This window comes from Melanerpes formicivorus, unplaced genomic scaffold, assembly GCF_026170545.1.
Source record: "Melanerpes formicivorus ecotype bairdi unplaced genomic scaffold, bMelFor1.0.p_v2 SCAF_19, whole genome shotgun sequence".
NCBI classification, from domain to species: Eukaryota; Metazoa; Chordata; class Aves; order Piciformes; family Picidae; genus Melanerpes; species Melanerpes formicivorus.
The window spans coordinates 2,345,241-2,367,428 of NW_027142371.1; the positions used below are offsets into that span (position 1 = coordinate 2,345,241).

At 54.9% G+C, this 22,188-nt stretch overlaps 2 protein-coding genes across 6 annotated transcripts in view; both read left to right on the forward strand.

Moving 5' to 3' along the window:
* The first annotated feature begins 34 nt into the window (after window positions 1–34).
* Window positions 35–6,708, forward strand: LOC137446823 (oxidative stress-responsive serine-rich protein 1-like). 5 transcript variants are annotated; one of them, XM_068149803.1, is made up of 4 exons: window positions 35–138; window positions 2,420–2,534; window positions 4,775–4,888; window positions 5,124–6,708. In XM_068149803.1, exons 2-4 carry the CDS (start codon window positions 2,458–2,460, stop codon window positions 5,824–5,826), a joined length of 894 nt encoding a protein of 297 aa, XP_068005904.1. In that variant the 5' UTR covers window positions 35–138; window positions 2,420–2,457; the 3' UTR covers window positions 5,827–6,708. The 5 variants fall into 5 exon arrangements, with proteins under 5 accessions (XP_068005904.1, XP_068005905.1, XP_068005903.1 ...); XM_068149804.1 differs by having other exon boundaries at window positions 45–138; window positions 2,423–2,534; XM_068149800.1 differs by lacking the exon at window positions 35–138 and adding an exon at window positions 199–886.
* Window positions 6,709–9,765: 3,057 nt separating this feature from the next.
* JPH2 (junctophilin 2) overlaps window positions 9,766–22,188 on the forward strand; it is a 34,835-nt gene continuing 22,412 nt past the window's right edge. The window contains exons 1-2 of the mRNA XM_068149806.1: window positions 9,766–10,532; window positions 18,680–19,463. Of these exons, the coding sequence (XP_068005907.1) occupies window positions 10,154–10,532; window positions 18,680–19,463 (1,163 nt within the window). The 5' untranslated portion in view covers window positions 9,766–10,153. The remainder of the gene's footprint in view (window positions 10,533–18,679; window positions 19,464–22,188) is intronic.

The following is a 22,188-nucleotide window of genomic DNA, read 5'->3' on the forward strand; positions in this document are numbered from 1 at the left end:
CCCGCCCAGCCCGCGCGGCTGCCCGCGCCCCCGCCCGGCCGCCGTTACTTCCGGCGGAGGGGGCGCGGCCTCGCCCGGGCAGCGCGGCCCGGCGGGAGGCGGCGGGGTCTGGCCCGAGCCGGGCCCTCAGGCGACGCGGTGAGTGCGGGCTGCGGGGCTTCTCCCCCTGCGCCGGTCCCGCCGCTCCGCCGCGGGGGCTGGCGCCGGCGGGGCTTCGTGTCGCCGTGGCGGTGCCCCGGAGCCGTTGTCGGTCTCCTCGCTGGGCTAAAAGGCTCCGGGGGATGCGCGGGGGTTGTGCTGAGTCATTCCCTCCGCTGTCTGCGCTTCCGCCGAGGGTCGGGACTGAGGGCCGGCCGTACGGCTGGCGGGGGGCTGCAGGGCCGGGGTGTCCCCCGGGTCCTGCCGCAGCCCTCTGGGGCAGAAAGCAGGTGCCGCGGGGCACGGGGGCTCCCCGGAGCCGAGAGCGGGCGAGAACGGCAGGTGTCGGAGCTCGTGGAGCGGGCGGATCGAGCGGCAGCCCTGGGTCGGCGGCTGGGGGACGGCCTCTGCCGCTTGTCCTGGTGCTAGTGAGCTGCCCCGAGGATGCTCAGTGCCCCTGCTCGGTGTGTGTGGCCTGTGGCCGCAGGCCTGCTCCGGGAACGTCCTGGGGCTTCTCATCGCTTTGCGTTGTTAAAACCGAACGGCCGCGCTGGTGCCGGGGCGGCGGCGTTCGCTGTGGGCAGCGGTGATGGCTTGCAGCGCACCGAGCCAGGGTCGCAGTCCTGTGTCGCTGGGAAACAGCTGAAGCCAAAACGGGGAAGGTGGGGGGAAGGTGTTTCCCCAGGAGATGAAGGACGTGTTTCAGTGTGGGCTTTGACACAGCTCTACCCTGCGGTGGGTTTTCCCGGTAAATCATTCGTCTGTTGATATTTTTGCTACCTGGCCGCCGTGTCTGGAGTGTTGCAGCTTATACTTGGCTACCACGGAGCGGGTTTGGTCTGAGTAAATCCTGTATCAGTTTGAGGGGTTGCTGTGTCAGGGATGAAGGACAACGTGAGAACATCCTGGGGCTGAACCTGGGAGTATGTGTAGAGCCATGTCCTGTGTGTTTAAAAACCTTTTTTGCTGTCCTCTTGCTAAAGTTATGTAACACAAAGGGCTGGGCCTTCAAACCAAACCAAAGAGCTTGCAGGCTGAATTCCTCTTAAATTTAGGTTTTAAGTGCATTGTAAAGAAACTTCTTTTTGGTTCAAGGGAAAACCTTACTGAAGTAGGGCCCACATCTCACTGCCTAAGAGTATGTAATGGTAACTTTGCTGTGGTGAGCATCATCTTGTCCATCTCTGGGTTAGCTTCCTCCTCCCATGTTTACTTGCTGCCTGACTCACAGGACACCAGGAGCCATGAACTTGTTATGGTACATTATCCCCTGGGTGTGTCCTAATGGCTGTCTGCAGTACAGGACACCTGATGAAATCAGAGCAGGCAGCTGGGGCCTCCCTTCTCCAGCTGGAATCAGGCTGTGAGGGAACTGAAAACACCTCTCCATGTCCACCTGTGTAACTGAGGTGCACAGGTTCATCTCCCTCTGGCTTCACCAAAGCCTTTTCCATGCTGAGGAGAAGCTGGTGCTGAGCTGTCAAAGCAGTGCTAATGATGCTGGGGTTGAAAAGCTCCTTTGGTAGGGAGCAGCATTTCCATTTATTTAGTGCTGAATAAAGGCACCTTAGGGGGAGCATTCCCGGGGGCCATGAAGTGAAGTTCTTACAGCTATTCCTGCAGGAGCTTTCACAAAGTCACTCCTACCTCACAGAATGATTCCTCCTACCTATTGCATGTCCATGGGGGCACCACTCATGAGAGGAGATTTATATCCGTGCCTGCACCCTTGGTATGGGGTCCTGCAAACCTCCTCCTCAAACTGTGGACAACATGGCTGCTCACACCTAGGCTCATAACTTTCTTGTCTATGTCTGGCTAACATGCTAAGGGGGAGGAAAAAGGTTGGAAACAACCTGTGACAAAGGCAATGTCTTGTGACCAAAGCAGTCTGTTTCATACTGTGTGAGAGACTACCAAACTATTCCCCACCAGGCAGCGAGAGCCCATGAGAGGTAAATGTGTGAGGAAAGCAAAGCCTGCTTGGCACTGCCAGACAAACAGAGCAGTCTGTCTGGCCTGCAAGGTGCTGTTGACACCAAGCTTTACTCCCAGTTGCTGTTTCACCTGTGTGGCTGCACAGCAGCCTGTTTGTTCCCTTCTTTGGGTATCATAAAGCTTGTTCTGAATCAACCCTCAGAAATGCTCTGCTGGAGTGACCTCAGCTGTGTGTGCTCACTGTGCTATTTTGGGTTTATTTTCATGTATTATGGTGCTGCTGGGCAACTGATGTTTTTAACAAGGTCCTTGCATTTGTGTCTCCTTTTGTCTCTGCTTGTAGCAGCGCGTGGTAGCTGTCACCTGCTGGCCATCCCAATAATGAAAACTGAAGCAAAGGATGGAGAAGAGGAAAGCCTGCAGACAGCTTTCAAAAAGCTGAGGGTTGACACCACTGGGTGAGTACCACTGGAGGGAGGTACAGAGTGAGGGTGTTGCAGATGGCCTGGAGGAGAACAGCCCTGCTGTTAAACTGGAAGGCATGAGGTTGCTGCAGAAGGTTACACACCGGGAGCATTCATGCTGGTGAAACAAACTGGAATCAGCTCACCAGCTGCAGACTGCTTCCCAAGGCTTTACTCACTGTTGGGGTTGGACTTGAGGATCTTGAGGGTATTTTCCAATCTAAATCTTCTATAATTCCACATGCTTGGAATGAATCTGGGCATGAATCTGGCTGCCAGAGGTTCTGTCCCTAGCACCAGGTCTCTACTATGGCATTAGCATGTTGTTATGGCTCTGAGACTGTCAGGAGAGTGAACTCCTGTCTTTTCCCAGGGCAGAAACATTCTTTCCATGGCAGTCAAGGAGAGTGCTGGACTTGGTGCACGAGTCCCAGACCCACTCCTTGCACTGCTGTCACAGATTCCCTGTTTATAACTGGGGAAGAATGCTTTTCCTGTTGTTCTGTGGGAGATCCAACTCGTGGCTCTTGCCCTGCCTCTCCCTGGGAGCAGAGCACAAGCAGCAAGTGTTGTCTTCTTGGTGGTGATCATGGTCAGCTGAAATGGAAACCAAGAGAGGTTTGTCCTGTACTTGCTGCTAGCAAACATGCACCGTGACCCAGCACTTGGGTAGTGCTGTGCTTCAGGGAGGTGTCCCTGGTGCAGTCACAGCTGGAATGGAAGTGTGAGTAAGGCAGTGTGTCAGTGTCGAGGTGCTAACTGGAATTGCCATTGGCTGGGGAGTAGACAGGCTTCTGGACAGGCTGCTCAAGTGACTAGTTCTGGAGGCCCTATTACAAGAGGGATCTGGAGGTGCTGGAAGGTGTCTAGAGAAGGGCCAGGAGGATGATCAGAGGGCTGGAGCACCTCTGCTATGAGGACAGACTGAAGGAGTTGGGGCTGTTCAGTCTGGAGAAGAGAAGGCTCCCAGGTGACCTAATTGTGGTCTTCCAGTATCTGAAGGGGGCCTACAGGAAGGCTGGAGAGGGACTGCTCAGGATCTCAGGTAGTGATAGGACTAGGGGGAATGGAATGAAGCTGGAGGTGGGGAGATTCAGGCTGGAGGTCAGGAGGAAGTTCTTCCCCATGAGAGTGGTGAAGCCCTGGAATGGGTTGACCAGGGAGGTGGTTGAGGCCCCATCCCTGGAGGTGTTTAAGCCCAGGCTGGATGAGGCTCTGGCCAGGCTGATCTAGTGTGGGGTGTCCCTGCCCATGGCAGGGGGTTTGGAACTAGCTGATCCTTGTGGTCCCTTCCAACCCTGACTGATTCTATGACCTTTCCTTGAGTAATTAAACTCGTTAGAAATGAAGCCCCACACAGACCTCCTCTCCTTGCTTCAGGATCTCCAGTCCCACCCCCGAGTCAGGCAAACTTCATTGCTCTGGAGATTTTACCACTGGCCTCCAGTTCTGTGCTCCTTGTCCTTTACATGGAAACCAGCAGGTGTCTGACTAACAGCCTGGGCTCTGTGAACCAGCAATTAACCCTTTCCTTAGCTCAGTCTGTGGAACCCTGCTTACCAACTTAATTCAACGCAGGGTTTGCAACGTGATTTCCTTGAGAATTCCCAAGTAGTAGCTTGGAAAAAAACTCTTCTTTGGTTTATTACAGCCCTTAGAAAAGGGCAGTTTGGGATGAGTCTATAGCACCAGAAAAATCAGAACATCAGATGAGGTCCCTGCCTTGAAGACCTGATGCCTCCGTTGCTCCGGTGATGAAACTTGCAGTAGTAGGAAAGAGTTTTCACTTACATTGTCCTAGACAGAGGCTTAAGTGTTCTTCAGCTAAACAAAGTCTATTTCTGTCCAGAGAACATTTATTTTTAGGAAAGAATGACTTATTTGTCTCTGGAAAGAAAGAGCCTTCTTTCTCTAGTGATGATGTTTTTCCCCTCCCCTCTCCCGGGAAGCTGAAGTTTCGGCGTTGTGCGAGCTTGGTCAGGGCCACGTGGAGTTGGGATTGGAGTCTGGCTGCTGAATGGCATTGTGTCTGCTGGAAGAGTCTCTTACGCAAACTTTGGAGATAGGAATGTGTAAACATCACCCCTCTGATGGGGCTGGCTTTGGGGGAAGTTCTTTTAAGGCATATTGTAAATGATCTGGAGCAATCTCTTCTGGGGAAGAGGATTCACAAGGATTTCTTACTGATACTCGTAACGGTCTGGGCTGGTAACTTTTCATTCTGTCTTTCACAGATCTCCTGCTTCTCTCTCTGTGGGTGAAGGGACAAGTCCCATAGCACAAGTTAGAGCAGTGGCAGATGAAAGCAAGCCTAAGAACTTGTGTGCTTCTAAGGAAACCTGGCATGGGTAAGAGAAGCTTGGGATTATCAGACTGCTTCAGGTGATACAGCACTGAAAGGTGTGGGGGGTTGTTGATAGGCAAGGTTTCTGGTAACTGCACCCCAAAGCAAGAGCTCCAGTTCCCTTCATGAAAGGACTATTGTAAATACTCCTCCCCTGTTTTCTGCTCAGCTGTTATTTGCAACCCAGCAGCATGTCCTGTGGGGACTCTTCACTCCCTTTCTGTGTCTCTCCATGGCAGGTCTGTGAAGAAGCCTTCAAAAGGGGCTGTGAGGACTCAGCGTCGCAGGCGTTCCAAGTCTCCAGTCCTCCATCCTCCCAAGTTTATCCATTGCAGCACAAAGTCACATCCCACCTGCAGCCAGCTGGTGCACAAGAGCCACCTTGGTGCCCAGGAGGACAGCAGTGGCTTTGGGATGCCAGTGCCAGAGGAAGCTCCTGCACAATGCGGTGTCGCTCCTGATGCCCGCCAGAAGGCAGCTGATGTCGAGGCTTTGGCACCTTCTGTCACACAGTCGGCATCAGAGGCCAGCCAAGAGGTGTCTCCAGCTGCCCTTTCTCTGGTGTCCAAAGCAAACCTGCAGCCTGCAGAGCTTTCTGACTTCCAGTCCATGTCCAGGCTGAGCAGGGACGAGCCGTGCATGTGTGCAGACGAGGCCTGCCGGTGGAGGCGGTGGCAGGAGATGGAGGTGTATGAGTTCTCAGGCCTGCAGAGCACCCTGCCCCTGCCACCCCTGCCACTGCCCCCTGAGAGGAGAACACTGCCTGAGGACCACTCCCAGCCTGTGCCAGCCAGAACTCCCTCAAGTTCCCCACGCTCTTGCTCTGAGCAAGCCAGGGCCTTTGTGGATGATGTGACTATTGAAGACCTTTCTGGGTACATGGAATACTACTTGTACATCCCCAAGAAGATGTCCCACATGGCAGAGATGATGTACACCTGACAGCACTGATGCCAGGAGGCTTCAGTCTGCCCTCTGCCACACTCATGGGAGGTGCAGCCCACTGTCTACTCACTTCTTTCCATTGCAGCTGATGTTCATTATTTAAGCTGGACAAATGATTTTGCTGGAGCTTTATAGTTTGAGCTTGGAATAGATAATGAAGTAAAAAAGTGAATGTGTTCAGAGTGAGCCTGCCTCTACCTAAGTGACCTCATGCTGGGAAATTCTGCCTGCTTTTCAAAGTCCTCCCTGCTGCAGTTCAGTTTGTGGGCTGGGAAAAGTCTGCAGATGACCTCTGGCATCATTTAGGTTCTTTGATCTCATGTTGCTAACACCCAAAAAAGGTTAATTGTGGCTTTGGAAGGCTGTAACCAATTAACTTGTAGTTCAGCTTTCACAGTTAGGAGCTTCACCACAGATAGGGATTTTCAGTGACACTCTTAGCTGCAGTCATCAATAATGTCATTGTAAAGCTCTCCTTCATTCTGGGCTACATTTCTTCTCAAAACATAGCCATGTTTCATTCCTGTCCAGGACCTTGGCATCATCTCTGCTTTCTATAATTTCAAGAGACTCCCCTGCTTAAGCTTCCAAGTCTTTAAATCCCAAAGTCCTCTGGGATGAACCCAGTACTGTGGTGGCAAAAAAACTTTACTTTCACCTTCAAATTGGAACTTTTTCTCTGAACTCTCTCTTCCCTTTCTAGTTTTTTTGCATCTCTTTTTCACCTGATTTGCTTTTTCCCCCTGGGTTTTGTGGTGTGAGCTCAGGCAGTGTGCTTTGGGACACCTGTGGCTCTGGTTTTACTTCATGAAGGAATCTCCTGCCCTCTTCTTGCTGCTGTTACCAACTAGGCCAATTGAGGAGACAGAGTTGTCTTTCCTTTGGCTCCAGGCATTGTTATTTCCTTGTGCCTGGGGAGGCTTTTCTGTCTGATCAGCTGAGCAGGCCTCCTCCTGCCCTGCCATTGATGATGCCAGTGGGATCAGATGCTCTTAGGCTGATACAACATTTGCTTGCAAGCTGCCTGGTGAGATAAAGCTTGGATGGTCAAAGCAAGACTGTTTCAGGAAGTTGCTCTGATCTCTCTGGTGGTGGTTAGTGGAAAGTGTAAAGCAAGTAGAACTTGCTGAGTGTCCAACAGGCCTTAAGAGACTTGTCTACAGCAGGAGAAATGCCCTACCTTTGCCAGGGGAATGGTTTCTCCAGTTAACCAAAGGAAACATGAGGTGAGGGACTCTGTTCAGTGTGGGGTTTATGAAGCTCTAAAGCATTTGCTCACTTCAGTGATCTTAATTCATGCACTCTGGGAGTTTTGGGGTTTTTTTAGCTTCATTCAGCTGTGGCAAGTATGACCTTTGGAAGTCCTTTCCAGCCCAAACCATTCTATGAAGTCTAATCCTTCAAGTGTTAAGAGCTGTAGCTGGAGGGGGCAGGGATCAGCTGCACAGCAGGGAAGTCTTGAGCACTGTCTTGCTGCTTCCCTGCAGTCTTTTTACCAAACCATTGCCACTTTAGATGCCTTGCCCAGGTCCAGAGTACTGGTGGAGCCTTGCAGTCTTCCTGAAATCAGCAACACCCAGCTGGCCATGCTTTGTGTGCATCAGCACAACCTGCCTGTTCCAGCTTTGTGTGGAGCAGAGGAACATCCCATTGAAGAGTCTGATCTGGTGAGGGAGAAACTGGTGGTTAAGTTTGTCCTCATTTGCAGTGCTTGAACTTTTCTGTTCTGTAAGGTTTGGAGGAGAAATGAAGACAAACATTTCCCTGTGAAATCCTTTAGTGTTGCTCTTGGAGGGTTTTTGGTCACTTCTGTGCCAGTACCTTGTGTCTGTGAACTAAGTGGCTGTGCAAATTCACCTGGTTGCCAGCCCTGAAGTGCCATCTCCCCTTTGCAGGGTGTATGTAGGTGCCACATCTCTCTTCATGTTCCCTGCTCTTAAAGAGCTGTATTTCTGCATTCTGAACTCCAGGTAATTGTTTGGAGTCTGGGCTGCAAAGTGCAGAATGCTCTTACTGCTTCTTACTGCTCCAGTGCGTGCAGGCAGCAGCCACAGCAGCGTCATGGGGCTGGGAATGCCCTTTGGGACCACGCTGCTTTGCACCAGTCCCTGCACTGGCCACCACAAAGCTGTGGTGTAGGGACTGCAGCGTCAAGTGCTGAACACTGCTCATCCAGGAGGTAATGTAAAAGATGTGAACTGGTGCAGACTGGGAGGGGAGAGCAGTGCTGGGCCGCTAGAGGTCAGCCCCAGGCCGGCTGAGGGCTGGCTGCCTGCAGCAGGCTTCTCTTCCTGCTCAGCCGTCCTGGAGCTGTGACCTCTGCCAGAGTGAGTCAGGGCAGCCCTGGGTGGTGCTGGCATGCAGTGCCAGGGCTGTCTGAAGCTCCATTGTGTGGTGATGTTAGTGGTCAACAAAATCTCTTCAGATGCCACCATCTGCACAAGTCACTAACCTGTGAGCAGGGCACTGCCAGCCTGCAGCTGTGAGGTGGAAAAGCTGCTGGGTGAATCGTTGTGTGCTCCTGCACTTGGCATCCTCAGGGCAACTACAGCATCTTGGGGCTGGTGAGTGCTGGAAGGTTGTGAAATAAGAGGCCATGGGTAGCTGCAACTGCTGCCTTCACACTTTCCCTTCTGTCACTACAAGGTGTTTTAAGATGTTTTGGTCTACCCAGAAGCCACAACCCAAATACCTCTGGTCTTGCTTTGAGAACATGTGAATGGCCAGCCCTTAGTCCTGCAGCATGAGCCTTGAAAGCTTGCCTGAATAGCCTAAAACTTGAGCTTTAAAAACCAAACCAAATGGAAGGAGCCAAGCTGAACTTCTTAATGTACAATAAAGAAGCTGCCTGATTCTGCAAAGCAGCAATTCTGAGCCATGCTGGAGCCCCTCACCAAAGTGCCTGCTCCTGCCTCTGGCTGAGTACTTACAAAAGGCTTTTCAGCAGTGGTTGCTCCCTCTCCCTGCTGCCTGTGGGCTGCTGCTTGTAGTTTGTATGCTGCATATCCATGCTTCCCTGTCTGGCAGGTGTGTGGTTTTTCTATGCCTCTTCATCCTAGAAACACCAAGGGGGAGGTTGTCCAAGCTGCAAACTGTTACATGAGTCTGAAACTCGCTGTTGCCTGTGACAGCTTTGCCCCAGAGCTTGGGCTGCGTCCCGGGAGCTCAGGCTGCTGACAGCACGGCCTCACCACACAGCTCCTGCAGCTTCTCAGCAGCCTGTGGTCAGTGAGGGGAAGGTCATCTCTTCATGGTCTTGCTGTGACAGTGTCTTCAGGAGATGGAACAGGTGTGGCTGGAATAAAGGAGGGCTTGGATGAGCCTGTGGCTTGGTGTTTTGTTCCTTGTCCTCTACCACCTGTGTTTGATGCTGGGGGTGGTTACAAAGCAAGCTGGGCTGTCACTGCTTTTTAACCTGTCCCACGGGCTGAGTCACCCCTTTGGTTTGCAGCTCTAGTGAGACCAAACTCTGATGCCAGCAGTTAACCAGAGAGGTTTTGAGTTTGGTGAGAGAGGGAGGGTGGGAGTTTGACTGCTGGTGTCCTGCTGTCCTGAAGCAGTGCTGGAGATCTGCTTCAGAACTGGCAGGCAGGGAGGTGTCCACTGTAGGGCTGTGCTTTTACCCCGTGTCCCAACTGCCCGCACTGGTGTCACCCATCCTGTCCGCAGGGTGCTCCCAGCTCGGAGCATCCCTCGTGGGGCCGGTGGAGCTGGGCTCGGCTTCCCCCCGCTCCCTCCTCTGCGGAGCCGCTGCCGGTGCGCCCGGGCGGCTGGGAGGGAGGCAGGGAGCGACGCACCCCTTCCCAGGCTCTATTTTAAGCAGGCATTTACTTTCCCAGCCTCTTCGCCTGGATCCCTGCCCGGGGCGGGGGGGGATGTGTCTCTTCCCTCCTTCATAAAAGGGGCCCCGAGGCGGAGACCGGGCTCCGGGGGGTTATTTTTGGGAGCAGCTCCTGGGATCCGATGGCCTTGTTAGGGCAGCGCTGACCTTTCTCCCGGCGGGGGAGGAGAGCAGAGCGGTGCGGCGGGACGGGACGGTCCGGACAGGGGAGCGCAGCCGGTTCCAGATCCCCTTGCTCGGCTCCCGCTCCCCGCGGGGCTCGGCCCCAGGCCGGGGCAGGTAGCGGCGAGGCTCTGCTGCCCCTCCCGGGGGGGGTTCGGCCCTGGCCCGCCCTTCTCCCCTCCCTCTAATTCCTCCTTCCTCCCGTTCCCCGGCCCCTCGGCCACCCCCGGCGCCCGGCCCGGCTCCTTCGGGGATGCGGCAGCCGCACTCCGGAGCGCTGTCCTGGGAGAGCTGCCCGGCTGAGGGGGCACCGGGGGTACCATGAGCGGAGGCAGGTTTGATTTCGATGATGGAGGTGCCTATTGTGGGGGCTGGGAAGGGGGCAAAGCCCACGGGCACGGCATCTGCACTGGCCCCAAGGGCCAGGGTGAGTACTCGGGCTCCTGGAACTATGGTTTCGAAGTGGTGGGCATCTACACCTGGCCCAGCGGCAACACCTACGAGGGCTACTGGTCCCAAGGCAAGAGGCACGGCCTCGGAATCGAGACCAAAGGACGGTGGGTTTACAGAGGAGAGTGGACCCATGGCTTCAAGGGGCGCTACGGCGCCAGGCAGAGCATGAGCAGCGGAGCCAAGTACGAAGGCACCTGGAACAACGGCCTGCAGGATGGCTACGGCACGGAGACCTATGCCGATGGAGGTGAGGGGGCTGCGAGGGATGGGAGGGGGGGGAAAAGCCTGCTGCCCAGCTCATGGTGGCAGATAGTCTGCTGTCCCTGCTGAAGGGCTGGCCTGATCCTGTCCCCACCAATGAGATCCAGGCAGGCACAGTGGTCTGCAATGAGCCATTGGGTGCTTCAGTCGAGAAGCACAGCTTGGGGCACAAACGTGTGTGTGTGTGCGCCTTGATTTTCACCATCAGGTGCAGTGTGTGCATGGGCAGAGCAGCAGGAGCACTGCCCCCACCACCCCTCCCTCGGGAGCTGCTCTCAAGTGTCCGTATCAATAGTTAACACCAGCCAACTCGGTTTGTGTAGTCTGTGACTCCTGCTTCTCCAGGGACTGGTTGTTCAGGTCATCACCAAACCAGAGGCTCCTCAGCAGTGTGTGACTGCAGCAAGGTGTTCACCGGCTCCTCAGGCAGCTAGCTGGGGATGTTCTCAGGTTGGGTATAAGGCACCCAGAGCACCACAGCATGCTCTGCCAGTGCATCAAACACCTCTGGCATGCCCCTGACAGGCTGCCTGGCCATCTGCTTTGCTGAACCCTTTTGCTGGAGTTCATCTAAGCTGTTTAGAACACGCAGGCACACGTGCCTGTCCCTGGAATAAATCCCTCTGGTTACTTGGAAGCTCCCAGTCACAACTGCACCATGCAGTCAGATACTCCTTGTGCTCTATGAATGCAGGGCTGGTTGTGCTCTTGCATTAGTGGCAATTTTGGGGTTAGAAGCATTGCAAGAATCTCTGTCCAAGTAATCCTGTAGCTCTCCAGTACTGTGCTGTTCCAGGCTGCTGTACTTAGGAGAGCTAAAGAGAGAGGGTGATTTGAAATACTCTTCAGAAGGTGGAGCAGAATTGCAGCTACATTTATCTAGAGCAGGCAATGGAGTTAGTTTGTAAAGAAAAATAGCAATAATGGCACAAATCTTCAGAATGAAGAGCCCTGTTCTGGGGACATTAGAAGATTGGACTGGTTCAAGACTGGCTGTCAGGGCTGTGCTGGGCACCTGACTGCCTTTAAGCTTGGAGATACAGGACTGTAACTGATTTTCTTTGTGCCCTTGGGAGTTGTAGGTACAGACATGACCTGATGTGTCCCTGCAGCTCCTTACATTGTCTGTCCCCTCTGCTCCGTGGCCACACAGCAGCTGGGCACTGAGCTGTGCGGGTTGCAGCGTGGCAGCGAGCTCAGGCTGGCACTGCAGCGCCTCTGTAGGGCTGCAGGATGAGCAGGTTCTGTGTGAGGAGGAGAGCAGCGATCTGGTAACTGTCAGCAGTGGCTGCCCTTGGGGCCATCATTCTGCAGGTGCCAAGCTCTCCTCTGAGTTTGCACAGGCCCTTTCTTACTGCTTCCTGAAGTGCAGGGCAACTGGGTTTCAAGTTAATGTTGCAGAGGATCTCAAGAGGCAAAACTTGACACAGGAGTTTGAATTTGATTAGCTCTGCACATGGAAGGTTTCAATAGAAGAGAAGGAAAGATGAGTCGAGGTTTTTTTTTTTCCCCCCAAGGATATGTAAGACACTGCTTCAGTCAGCATGCACCCCCTGGGCTGCTGTCCTGCACCCAAGAACGTGCCATCTACATGATCCCTGCTGCCACCCCAGGCTGGCAGCTTAGCCTTGATCCATGAAGATGTGCCCTGCCAAAGCCATCCTGGGTACTGCTGAGCTGAGCCCCCCCTGGGTGCAACTAGAGCTGGCTCATGGGGGCTAGTGTCCAGCAGCTGCTCCTTGCCTTAAGTTATCATGTCCTGGCTGCCCCAAGCTGCTCATGCCAAGTGAGTGGATCTCTGATGGTACAGGAAGCTGCATCTGAAGCCAAGGTGAGGACCACCAACCAGCATCAGGTGTGGAGTGATCTTATTTGCTTGCAGGAACTGCTCCTACTTTGTCTGCTTACCTGTACCCAGTAACCATCTGCAAGATCCAGATGTCACCAGGCTGCTAACTGGACCTGCTAATGTTTGAGGTTGCCAAGATAAACATCTGGAAAGGCTTTGGAAATCAGCTGTCCCTTGGGTAGGGGACATGGTTCCCAAGCCCCCTGGAAGCCAGCCACACCAGGAAGAGGGCTCTGGGAACATGCAGCCCTTGCCAGGTCATTAGAAGCTTTAGGTCATGGTCTGGTTGCCTGTGGATTTCAGGGAGGTGCAGCTGATTCAGAGGTTTTAAACCAGGCTTTAAAGTGAGCTTATTTCATTTTTGTTTATAGATACACACATCCAAACTTTAGATTCTAAAGCAGTTTTACAATTCACAGCCCCACAAGTGTGTTTTACCTTGGCTGGCTGAGGTTGGTGACTAAACAAAGCTCAAATATGGAGTGAAGGGTTTTGAAATCCCCTACAGGTTGTTGGTGTCCAAGAAGAAGCAGCCTCCTGGTGTGAGTTAGCTCAGACACCCTGTGGGTCATTCACTTTTGGTCTTGACTACCAAGAGCTCATTTTTGTTGCAGCTATGGGAGACTGGTGGCCTAAAGAGCTCTCCTGTAACACTGGTGCCACGGTTTAGTCATGAGGTCTGTGGTGACAGGTTGGACTTGATCTTTGAAGTCTCTTCCAACCTTGGTGATTCTGTGATTGAAGTCATCCAAGGGGCTCAGAGCTCCTGGTGTGGCTGGGCAGAGGCAGCAACACTGATTTGTTTCCTTGGGAATCCAAGCTGCATGCACCTGTGTGGCTGCTGCTGTTACCAGTGAAGAGCCTGGAGCCCTCCCCAGGCACTGGATGCCCAGCTAAAGTGGAGGGTGTCTGGAGCTGTGAAAGGCACAGCATGAAGGAGCTCCTCACTTTGCAGCCCAAGCTGTGAGTAAGCACCTGGTTATTTGGCTTCTAACCTGTAGGTTTTGCCTTTGCCCTAAGAAAGACTTCATCTTTTGGCTGCTTTTGAGTCCAAGTGCTTGACCCAGTCAAGGTTAACTGCAGGAAAAAAATCTTACTGCTGATGTTGATTCAAGGGATCTGAGCCCAAAGCTGGGTTTTGCTGCACAAACAACTCCTCCTTTCTGGGAGGAGGAAGGGAATGGGAAACTCACCTGCAGCTGAGCAGCCTGAAACCAACTTATTTTTGATGCTGCAGTTTGGTCCCTGGGGCACTAAGAGAAAATGGTGGTGCCTGTGAGCTGCCTGTGGAAACAACTGGACCACTCAGTGACCACCAGCCCACAAGAAAGGGGAAAAGGAAACCAGGAGAGATGAATGGGGTGATGTGGACAAGTCCCAGCCCTCCAGTGCTTGGGGCAGGGAAAGGTGGTGGGAAGGGACCTGGGCTGAGGCAGAAGGAGAAGCATCCATGGGAGCTGGGATTGTTTAGCCTGGAGAAGAGGAGGCTCAGGGGAGACCTTATTGCTGTCTACAACTACCTGAGGGGTGGTTGTGGCCAGGTGGGGGTTGGTCTCTTCTCCCAGGCATCCAGCACCAGAACAAGAGGACACAGTCTCAAGCTCTGCCAAGGGAAGTTTAGGCTGGAGGTGAGGAGAAAGTTCTTCACTGAGAGAGTTGTTAGCCATTGGGATGTGCTGCCCAGGGAGGTGGTGGAGTCACCATCCCTGGAGGTGTTCAAGAGGGGATTGGGCATGGCACTTAGTGCCATGGTCTGGTCATGAGGTCTGTGGTGACAGGTTGGACTGGATGATCTTTGAGGTCTCTTCCAACCTTGGTGATTCTGTGACTGCAGCTGGGGGAGCAGGGCTGGGCTCTGGCTGAGCCGAGATGGTGCTGGCTTGTGTCTGCTGCCTTTGTGGTACAGCTCCTGCATGGCTGCATCTGACCCACGAATTAATGCTGCACACTTTCATTTCTTTTTTACCCCTCTCTGGGCTTTTTTCGCCCTTCCTTTCCTTTCCAGGAGAAGCCATCAGAGAGTGCTGCTGGCAGCAAAGAGAAGCACGAGGCTTCCCCTGGCCTGTCTCCTGTGTGGTGCTGATCATTGATTGAATGTCCCCAACCTTTTACACTGAGTTCTTCCAACACACCTGGCACTGCAGGGTGTGGGTAGCAGCAGAGGGTGGCAGGGCAGTGACACAAGTTGTTGGCATTATTCACCTAGCTGGTTGTGTTATTCATGTTAATTGCTAATTGCACTGGGGCTTTGAGGCTGGGAAGGGGAAGTGTGACACTGCTGGCTGCAGGCTCTTGCTGCTGGGCTGGGTGTGCCCCAGGAGCTGAAGCTTTTGCTGTTGATGCAGCCAGGCACTGTCCTGCCCTGCTGCCAGGGCAAAATGAGGGTGCTGCCATCCTGTGGTGTGTCTGCAAGTGAAGGCTGCAGGGATACCACTTTCATCAATCCCCCAGTTTCATCCTTCCCATTCTATGAAGTTACTCAGGTAGGGCCAACCCCTGCCCTGCTTTGGCTGGGGCCAGGCAGAGGTGGTGAAGGGCACACCTGAGGGGCACAGAGGTGCCAGTGCTTTTTGTCATCATGACAAGAGAAAGCACAGGCACTAAAGGATTATTGGGGTCCTCTCCCCCCAGTAATCATCAGTGGGGTTCAGTGGCGCTGTCCTGGTGAACTGGGCAGGGAAGAGGGACTCTGCCCCATTTTCATCCTAAATAGAGGTGGTTGTTTTTTCACATCCACTGCTTTTCCAGCCTTTGTTTTCTTCACAGAACCTCAGAGGTGGGTGGGCACAGCTGGTTGGCAGCTTCATGTTTAGTAGTCATGAGGTCTTGGGTGACAGGTTGGACTTGGTGATCTTTGAGGTCTCTTCCAACCCTATTGATTCTATGATTCTATGTCCTGCCTGGCCCCCCTAGCCCAGGCTGCTTTGATACTCAGAGGCTAGCAGTGGCTCAGGGACGTGCAGCCCTGATGAGTGACAGCCTGTGGTGCAGGAGGGCTTTGCACAGCCCCATTCTCTTGAACTGGCTGCACTGGGACGTGCTGGTGAGCCGAGGCTTGGCTCCACTCAGCCCCTGCGTGCCCTGACGCACGGCCCTGGCGCCTCCAGCCACACTCAACAGCCGCTGGCTCTGCTCCAGGGATGGTTTATGGCTCTGTCCTGGCACGAAGCCTCAGCCAGGCACTGGATCACAGCATGACAGGGACATGGCAGTGCCTGCTCGGCCCCATGCTGGTTGGGCAGCTGCAGGCAGCACGGTGTGTCAGTGCCAGGCAGGGTGGGCACGTTTGGTCACACCACATACCAAAGGGACAACTTTGCTTGTGCAGTAGACTGAAATCAGGCAGCTGAGAGCAGCTTGAAGAGCCAGTGCCAAACCTTATATTGAAGGCAGGCATGTGTGCCCCTGGGAAGAGGCACCTCAGACTCTCCTTCTTGAAAACCAGGTGTGCCATATGGCTGTTCCCCTCCAGGCAGCTCTGGAACTGCTGGAAGGACTTGCTGGAGGGCAGAAGCTTCTCTGACCTGACCCCTGAGGACCACGCTGAGCCCCCTGAACCTGTGAGATTTTCCAGAGCTCCTCTCCCAGGGGGTTAATTTGGCAGCTCTATCAGCTGCAGCCTGCTATGTGCAAGGCTGTCCATCCTAGGAGGAGGTCTCCAGTGTCACCCTGATCATGTGTCAGCCCTGCTCACTGACTGGGCAAGTGGGGCTGGAGCACTGACTTCACCACTGACTTCTCCAGACCTTCATGCTGTGCTGGGACGACTCAACCCCATTTTAAACAGAAGGATTTTGGAGCACAGTGAGGAGCACAAGCAGATGCCTGGACATCTCTAGCAATGATCCTGCTCTCCCAGCTCATGCCCAGCCCCCTAACCTGTGCTGCTCATCTGATTATTTTTTTAACAGAGCTTCAAGCTCTGCCAAGAAACTGGGCAATGGTCCCTGGCTCTGGCAGACTGCTCCTCATGGCTGACTGCCCATGGCCCACAGATGCTCTACACTACCTCAGCTCCTACATTTTTCAAGTAGAGGAGGCCAACTGTTGCAGGGAGCCCGAAATCCTGGGTGCCATGGGGTGTGCAGGGGCTGGTTGGGGGTGGCTCACCCCAGGGCAGCAGCTGCTGCCTGCTTGGGCACTTCTTGTCTTTCCTGGCCCCCAGCGCTGTAAGCTAACACCCCACAGGCGGGTCCAAAGAGGATTTCAACGAAACCTGAAGCTTGGGAGGAGAGATTATGCTGCAGAAGTGGCCTGGGAGAGTGTAAAATATGCACTCCCACAATAGCCAAAGAAGGAACTGGATTTTCTCCCTGAGGAGCAGGGTCAGCCCTGATAATGGTGTCTGAGGGGGGAGATGAATGCCTTAAAGATAGGTCACCCCCTCCTGCCTCAGCCCAGTCCTGCTGAGCCTCCCTGGCTTGCTTGCTCTCCAAAAATTTGGTGCCTCCTGGTAGATAACAGCTTAATGAAAACCATATTTAGGACAGATGCCTGTGAAAATGTCCCTGGCACAGCTGGTCCTTAGCTTGCACAAAGCAGCACGTGAGAGGCTGAAGGAATGGGGTAGCCTTTCTGAGGGTGTTCCTGCTCCCCCAGCACCCTCTGCCCATGCCCCAGAATGGAGCCTGTCAGTAGCCTCTGCCCCAGGGTGCCAGTCTGGGGTGAGATGGCTTGTTCCAAGTCCTGTGATGAGAGAAGCAGAACTGAATGCTGCTTTTGTTTAGGGTGGTTTGCTGGTTTCTGAGGCAACAGCCTCTACAGACTGAGACTCATCCCATGTTGTCCCATCTCACAGGGCTCAGCAGGGCTGTGCTGGCCCTTACAGCCTGCTCTGCTGGTATGTGGGTGCTGCCCCAGCAGCTCTCCTGCCCTTCCTTGAGCTCTTCTTTCCAGAGGGCTTTGATGCTACTAATTTAAGTCTCCACATCTGGTGAGAAAAATCAGGGCAGTGGTCTCCAGTTCACTCTTCTGAAGCCTGCAAGTGTGCAGACCTGGCATGGGCTGGTGAGGAGCTGTGTGCTTTGCTCAGTCCCTCCAGGTGTTACTGCCAAGGTGCTGCTGGCTCTTAGCAGGGTCCTGTTGCTGAGGTGCAACCTTGGCCATGGTGAACATGATCCCTTCTGTGCTCCCCATCACATGATACCATGGTCCCTCTTCAGGTGGGTCTGGAGGAACATGGTAGAGCAAAGTTTTGTTGGGGCAGGGCTGAAGGAACCCCACATAGAGCTGCTCTGCTCCTCTCCTTTTTCCAGCCATCTGTTGCTTTGTGCAGTGTGGCACAAGCCTTGGCCTTGGGACTACAGAGAAGCTGTGTGGCAGAGCCAAGCAGATGTGGGCAGAGGTACCAGAGCAGTCTGTGCTGTGGCCAGGATCCCAACTCAGGGGCTGAGAGCTGGTCCTGGCAGCCTGTGAGTGACAAACTGCAGAATGGGCTGAAGAGGATTGTCACTGAGCCAAGGAGTGGCCACCACAGATTGTGTGTCCATTGGGGCTGCTACCACCTTTGGCACAGCCTGAACCCCAGCCCTGTGGGGCTACCTCCTGCTCTGGATGCTAATGCAGGACTTGTCCATTGAGTGGCCTTGGGTTTGCAGCAGAGTTCCCTGGCACCCCAGCTCCTTCCCATGCTTAAATGTGTCCAGAGAAGGGCAACAAGGCTGGTGAGAGGTCTGTGAGGAGAGGCTGAGGGACCTGGGGTTGTTTAGCCTGGAGAAGAGGAGGCTCAGGGGAGATCTTCTTGCTCTCTCCAACTCCCTGAAGGGAGGTTGTAGCCAGGTGGGGGTTGGTCTCTTCTCCCAGGCACCCAGCACCAGAACAAGAGGACACAGTCTCAAGCTGTGCCAGGGGAAGTTTAGGCAGGAGGTGAGGAGAAAGTTCTTCCCAGAAAGAGAGATTGGCCATTGGAATGTGCTGCCCAGGGAGGTGGTGGAGTCACCATCCCTGGAGGTGTTCAAAAAAGGCTTGGTTGTGGCACTTGGAGCCATGGTTTAGTTGTCAGGAGGTGTTAGGTACTAGCTAATAGGTTGGACTTGATGATCTCTGAGGCCTTTTCCAACCTGGTCGATGCTGTGATTCTGTGAGCTGCCACCTGCCAGCAGCAGCTCCAAGGTGGGCATCCTCTGCTCCCTGGGCACCACTGCTTTTGCTCCTGAGCGAGCACTGGTGGCACGGAGCTTCTCTCCCCGAGGGCAGACGGGCAGCGCTGCCCCAAGCCCGCCTGCCTTTGCTGACTCAGCCAGGAACGAGCCTCCTCCTCACCCTGTGCCTCTCCTCTCCCGCAGGCACCTACCAGGGGCAGTTCACCAACGGCATGCGGCACGGCTACGGCGTGCGGCAGAGTGTGCCCTACGGCATGGCCTCGGTGGTGCGCTCCCCGCTGCGCACGTCGCTGTCCTCCCTGCGCAGCGAGCACAGCAACGGCACCCTGCCGCAGGACTCCCCCGCCGCCAACCCCGACAACCTGCCCCTCTCGCCCACCATCACCCGCGGCGGCTTCGCACTCAGCCTCTACGCGGAGGCGGAGGCCGGCAAGCCCAAGAAGGGCGGGGGGCTTTTCCGCAGGGGCTCCCTGCTGGGCAAGCTGAAGAAGTCGGAGTCCAAGTCGTCCCTGGCCAGCCAGAAGAGTCGCGTCAGCTTCCTCAAGAGCGAGAGCGGCATCAGCTCGGCCGCCAGCGATGCCACCTCCACTGTCAGCCTGGGCGAGGGTGCCGAAGGCGAGGAGTACCCCCCGTTCGAGTCGGACATCGACGCCACCACCACGGAGACCTACATGGGCGAGTGGAAGAACGACAAGCGCGCCGGCTTCGGCGTCAGCGAGCGCTCCAGCGGGCTCAAGTACGAGGGCGAGTGGCTGGACAACCTGCGGCACGGCTACGGCTGCACCACGCTGCCCGACGGCAAGAAGGAGGAGGGCAAGTACCGGCACAACGTGCTGGTGAAGGGCATGAAGAAGCGTGTGATACCGCTCAAGAGCGCCAAGATCCGGCAGAAGGTGGACAGGAGCGTGGAGGGGGCGCAGAGGGCTGCGGCCATCGCTCGGCAGAAATCAGAGATTGCAGCTTCCAGGTAGGTGCTTAGGGCTCCGGTGGCGGGCGGTGGTGCCCCAGCCATGTGTCTCTCTGGAACTCTGCCGTGTGCCTTCCGCTGTGCACTGCTGGGGGGGTCGCACACGTCCCTCCTCGGTTTCAGTTAAATTCTTTGTACTAAGTAAGGGCAGAGCAGGGCCAAGAGCTTCCATGATAGCTTGGCAGTGTTCAGGACTTGTTCTCCTTGTTGCCCACTCTCCTGTCTCCCTGCAGCACTGGTCCAGGAGGAGCCAGGAGGAATTGGCATCAGCCCCAGCACTTCAGTAGAATGGAGAGTATGAGCTGGAGGGATGGGTAGCACCCTGGTGCCATGCCAGGTTGCTGGAACCGCTGGGAGTCATTGACAGGGAAGATGAGGACCAGCAGGGTCTAACTGTGATAAATCCAGCAGGCTCCTGAGCAGCCACCAAGTTGTGACCCAGATGAACCAGGTCTGCAGCACAGCACAGTGGCCCCACAGCCCCCACTGTGGCTCTGTGAGGAGGCATCAGGGTTGTCACTCAGTTTTAGCAAGCTCAGAGTAATGGACTCTGGGACAAACACTGCTGTGCTGGAATGCTACAGGCTGGGAGGCAGTTCCTATGGCAGATGTCAAACCAAGGAGGGAGATGCTGTGAGGAGTCTCATCTGTCCCCTAGGACCCAGCTGCCCTCAGCCAGGTTTTGTGTGAGTGTCTCTGCCACAAGGAAAGTGGTCAGTGGAGCCAAGGGTGGGTGGCTGATCCTGATCCTGTGGCACAGAGCCACATCCCACAATGCAGTACAATGCCAGGCAGGGGAGAAGCAAGGAGAACTCAGCTGGGTGTGTCCCCTTTTGTCCCCCCAGTTTGTCCTGGCCAGACCCCAGGAGTGGGAAGAGGGCCATGGCAGCCATCAGTGAGGAAGTGGCAGTGTGCCTGGGGATGTGTGCCACAGGAGTGTGAGAGGCTGCCCTGAGCACATGGAAGTCTCCTGCTGCACTGCTGTCCCCCATGCCAGTGGATACACAGGCACTGCTGGGCACCACGTTGCCCCTACACCACTCAGTACATTAGGACCAGACAGGTGGGCACCACTAAGAATTAGTTAGAAATTAGTGGGAAAGTACTAATTGCTCCCTCATCCCTCATGGAACAGAGGAGGGAGGAGATAAAAGTGCAGCTCCAGTGTCTGCCCAGGAAGGGCAAGAGAAAAACCACCTTTTGCTTGTGTCCCTGCCTGTATCTGGGTCGTGCTGGCAGCACACTCCTAGACCCACAGCATTCCTGCCAGTCTCAGAGGCAGCCTGGCAGAGGCCAGAGATCACCAGGCTCTCTTCTTCCTCAGAAAAACGTGGTTGTGACAGACCTCGAGCCCGCACCTCAGCTGCCTACCAAACGCCCGCCCTGCGCAGGCTTTGCTGGGCAGCGACTGAGGCTCCTGCCTTGCTCCGTTTGGCTGCTGTGTAATTATCAGTCGCTTCATTGCCGAGCAGAGGTGAGAAGTGGTGGCAGGGGTGGGCAGTAACAGAGGTTCTCTCCACGGAGAAACCGCAGCTTTGCTATCCTGGTGACCACTTCTGCTCCAGAGCTTCGCAGGCAGCCTGGTAGGTGTGCTCTTAGCAGGAGGCAGTCGCCTCAGAGATCAGCGGAGAGAAACCGGCAGGGCTGCGACTGAAATGTTGCGCGGGGCCAGCTAGGATAAAAATAACAGCCTGGGGTGGCGTGGGGCCCGTCGGAGCCTCCTGGCAGGACAAGCTCAGCCTGACACCAGCTCCGCCGTGCCCGGGAGCTGCGTGCGGCCGCGGTGCTGCGCGCCCGTAAACAAGGGGGCTGGAGCTGCAAAGGCTGCTTCCCGAGAGCAGGGCTGGTTTACACAAACCTCTTTTTATTATACACTATTTACACTTCGGATCAAAAGCGGCTCTGCAGTGTTTTCCATCAGGGCTGGAATGCGCCTGCTGCCCTGACAGGGGACTGCATCCCTCCCCAGTGCGGCCAGGGAATAATTTCCTATTAAGGAAACCTTGGAGCCGGAGGAAATAAGGCGTTAAAGGCGGTTTCCTGCAGGGAGCCCGCCCCTCGCAGACCCTGCCGTTGTGCGGAGGCTGGGGCAGGGCAGGAGAACGCTGCTGGCCCTGGCACTGCGATGCCCCCGGTCCCTTCCCCGCAGCTGAGCTGGCCCCGCTGCGAGAGGAGAATTCGGGCTCCTCGGTCCTGTAAACTGTAACTCAGCGTTTCCATCAGCCTTTACTCCTGGTGTATGTCACTCTGGGCAGAGCTGTTCTCTCTACCTGCTGCCCTTTGAGAGCCTGTCTGGTGCTCCTTACTCTTCCTTTTAGCTCAGTATTGGGCTTGAGAACTCCAGGTCCAGATGATTTTGCCTCGAGGAGGCTCTTAGGCTAAACCTCAGCTCTGCCACCGACTGGCCTTGAACTTTGCCTCGGTTTCCACTCCCAGGACAGAGCAATTGCAGACAGATTGTGAAAATCAGTGAATGTGGTTTCTGAAAGGTCTGGGCTGGCATGAACATTGCCTCTGCTTGTCACTGCAAGCAAGGTTTTCTGGATGGAGCATTCCCTTCCCCCTGGGCTGGCAGTGTGTGCCTTAGGAAATTAATGACTTGGAAGCTACAGGAATGCTTTGCCAGGGGAAGATGTGGCACACCTCTGTGTGAGGCTCTTGCTGGGAACTGACCATCAGCACTCAGCAGCCAACTACCTCCACCAACCTGTGCAGTTGCTATGGG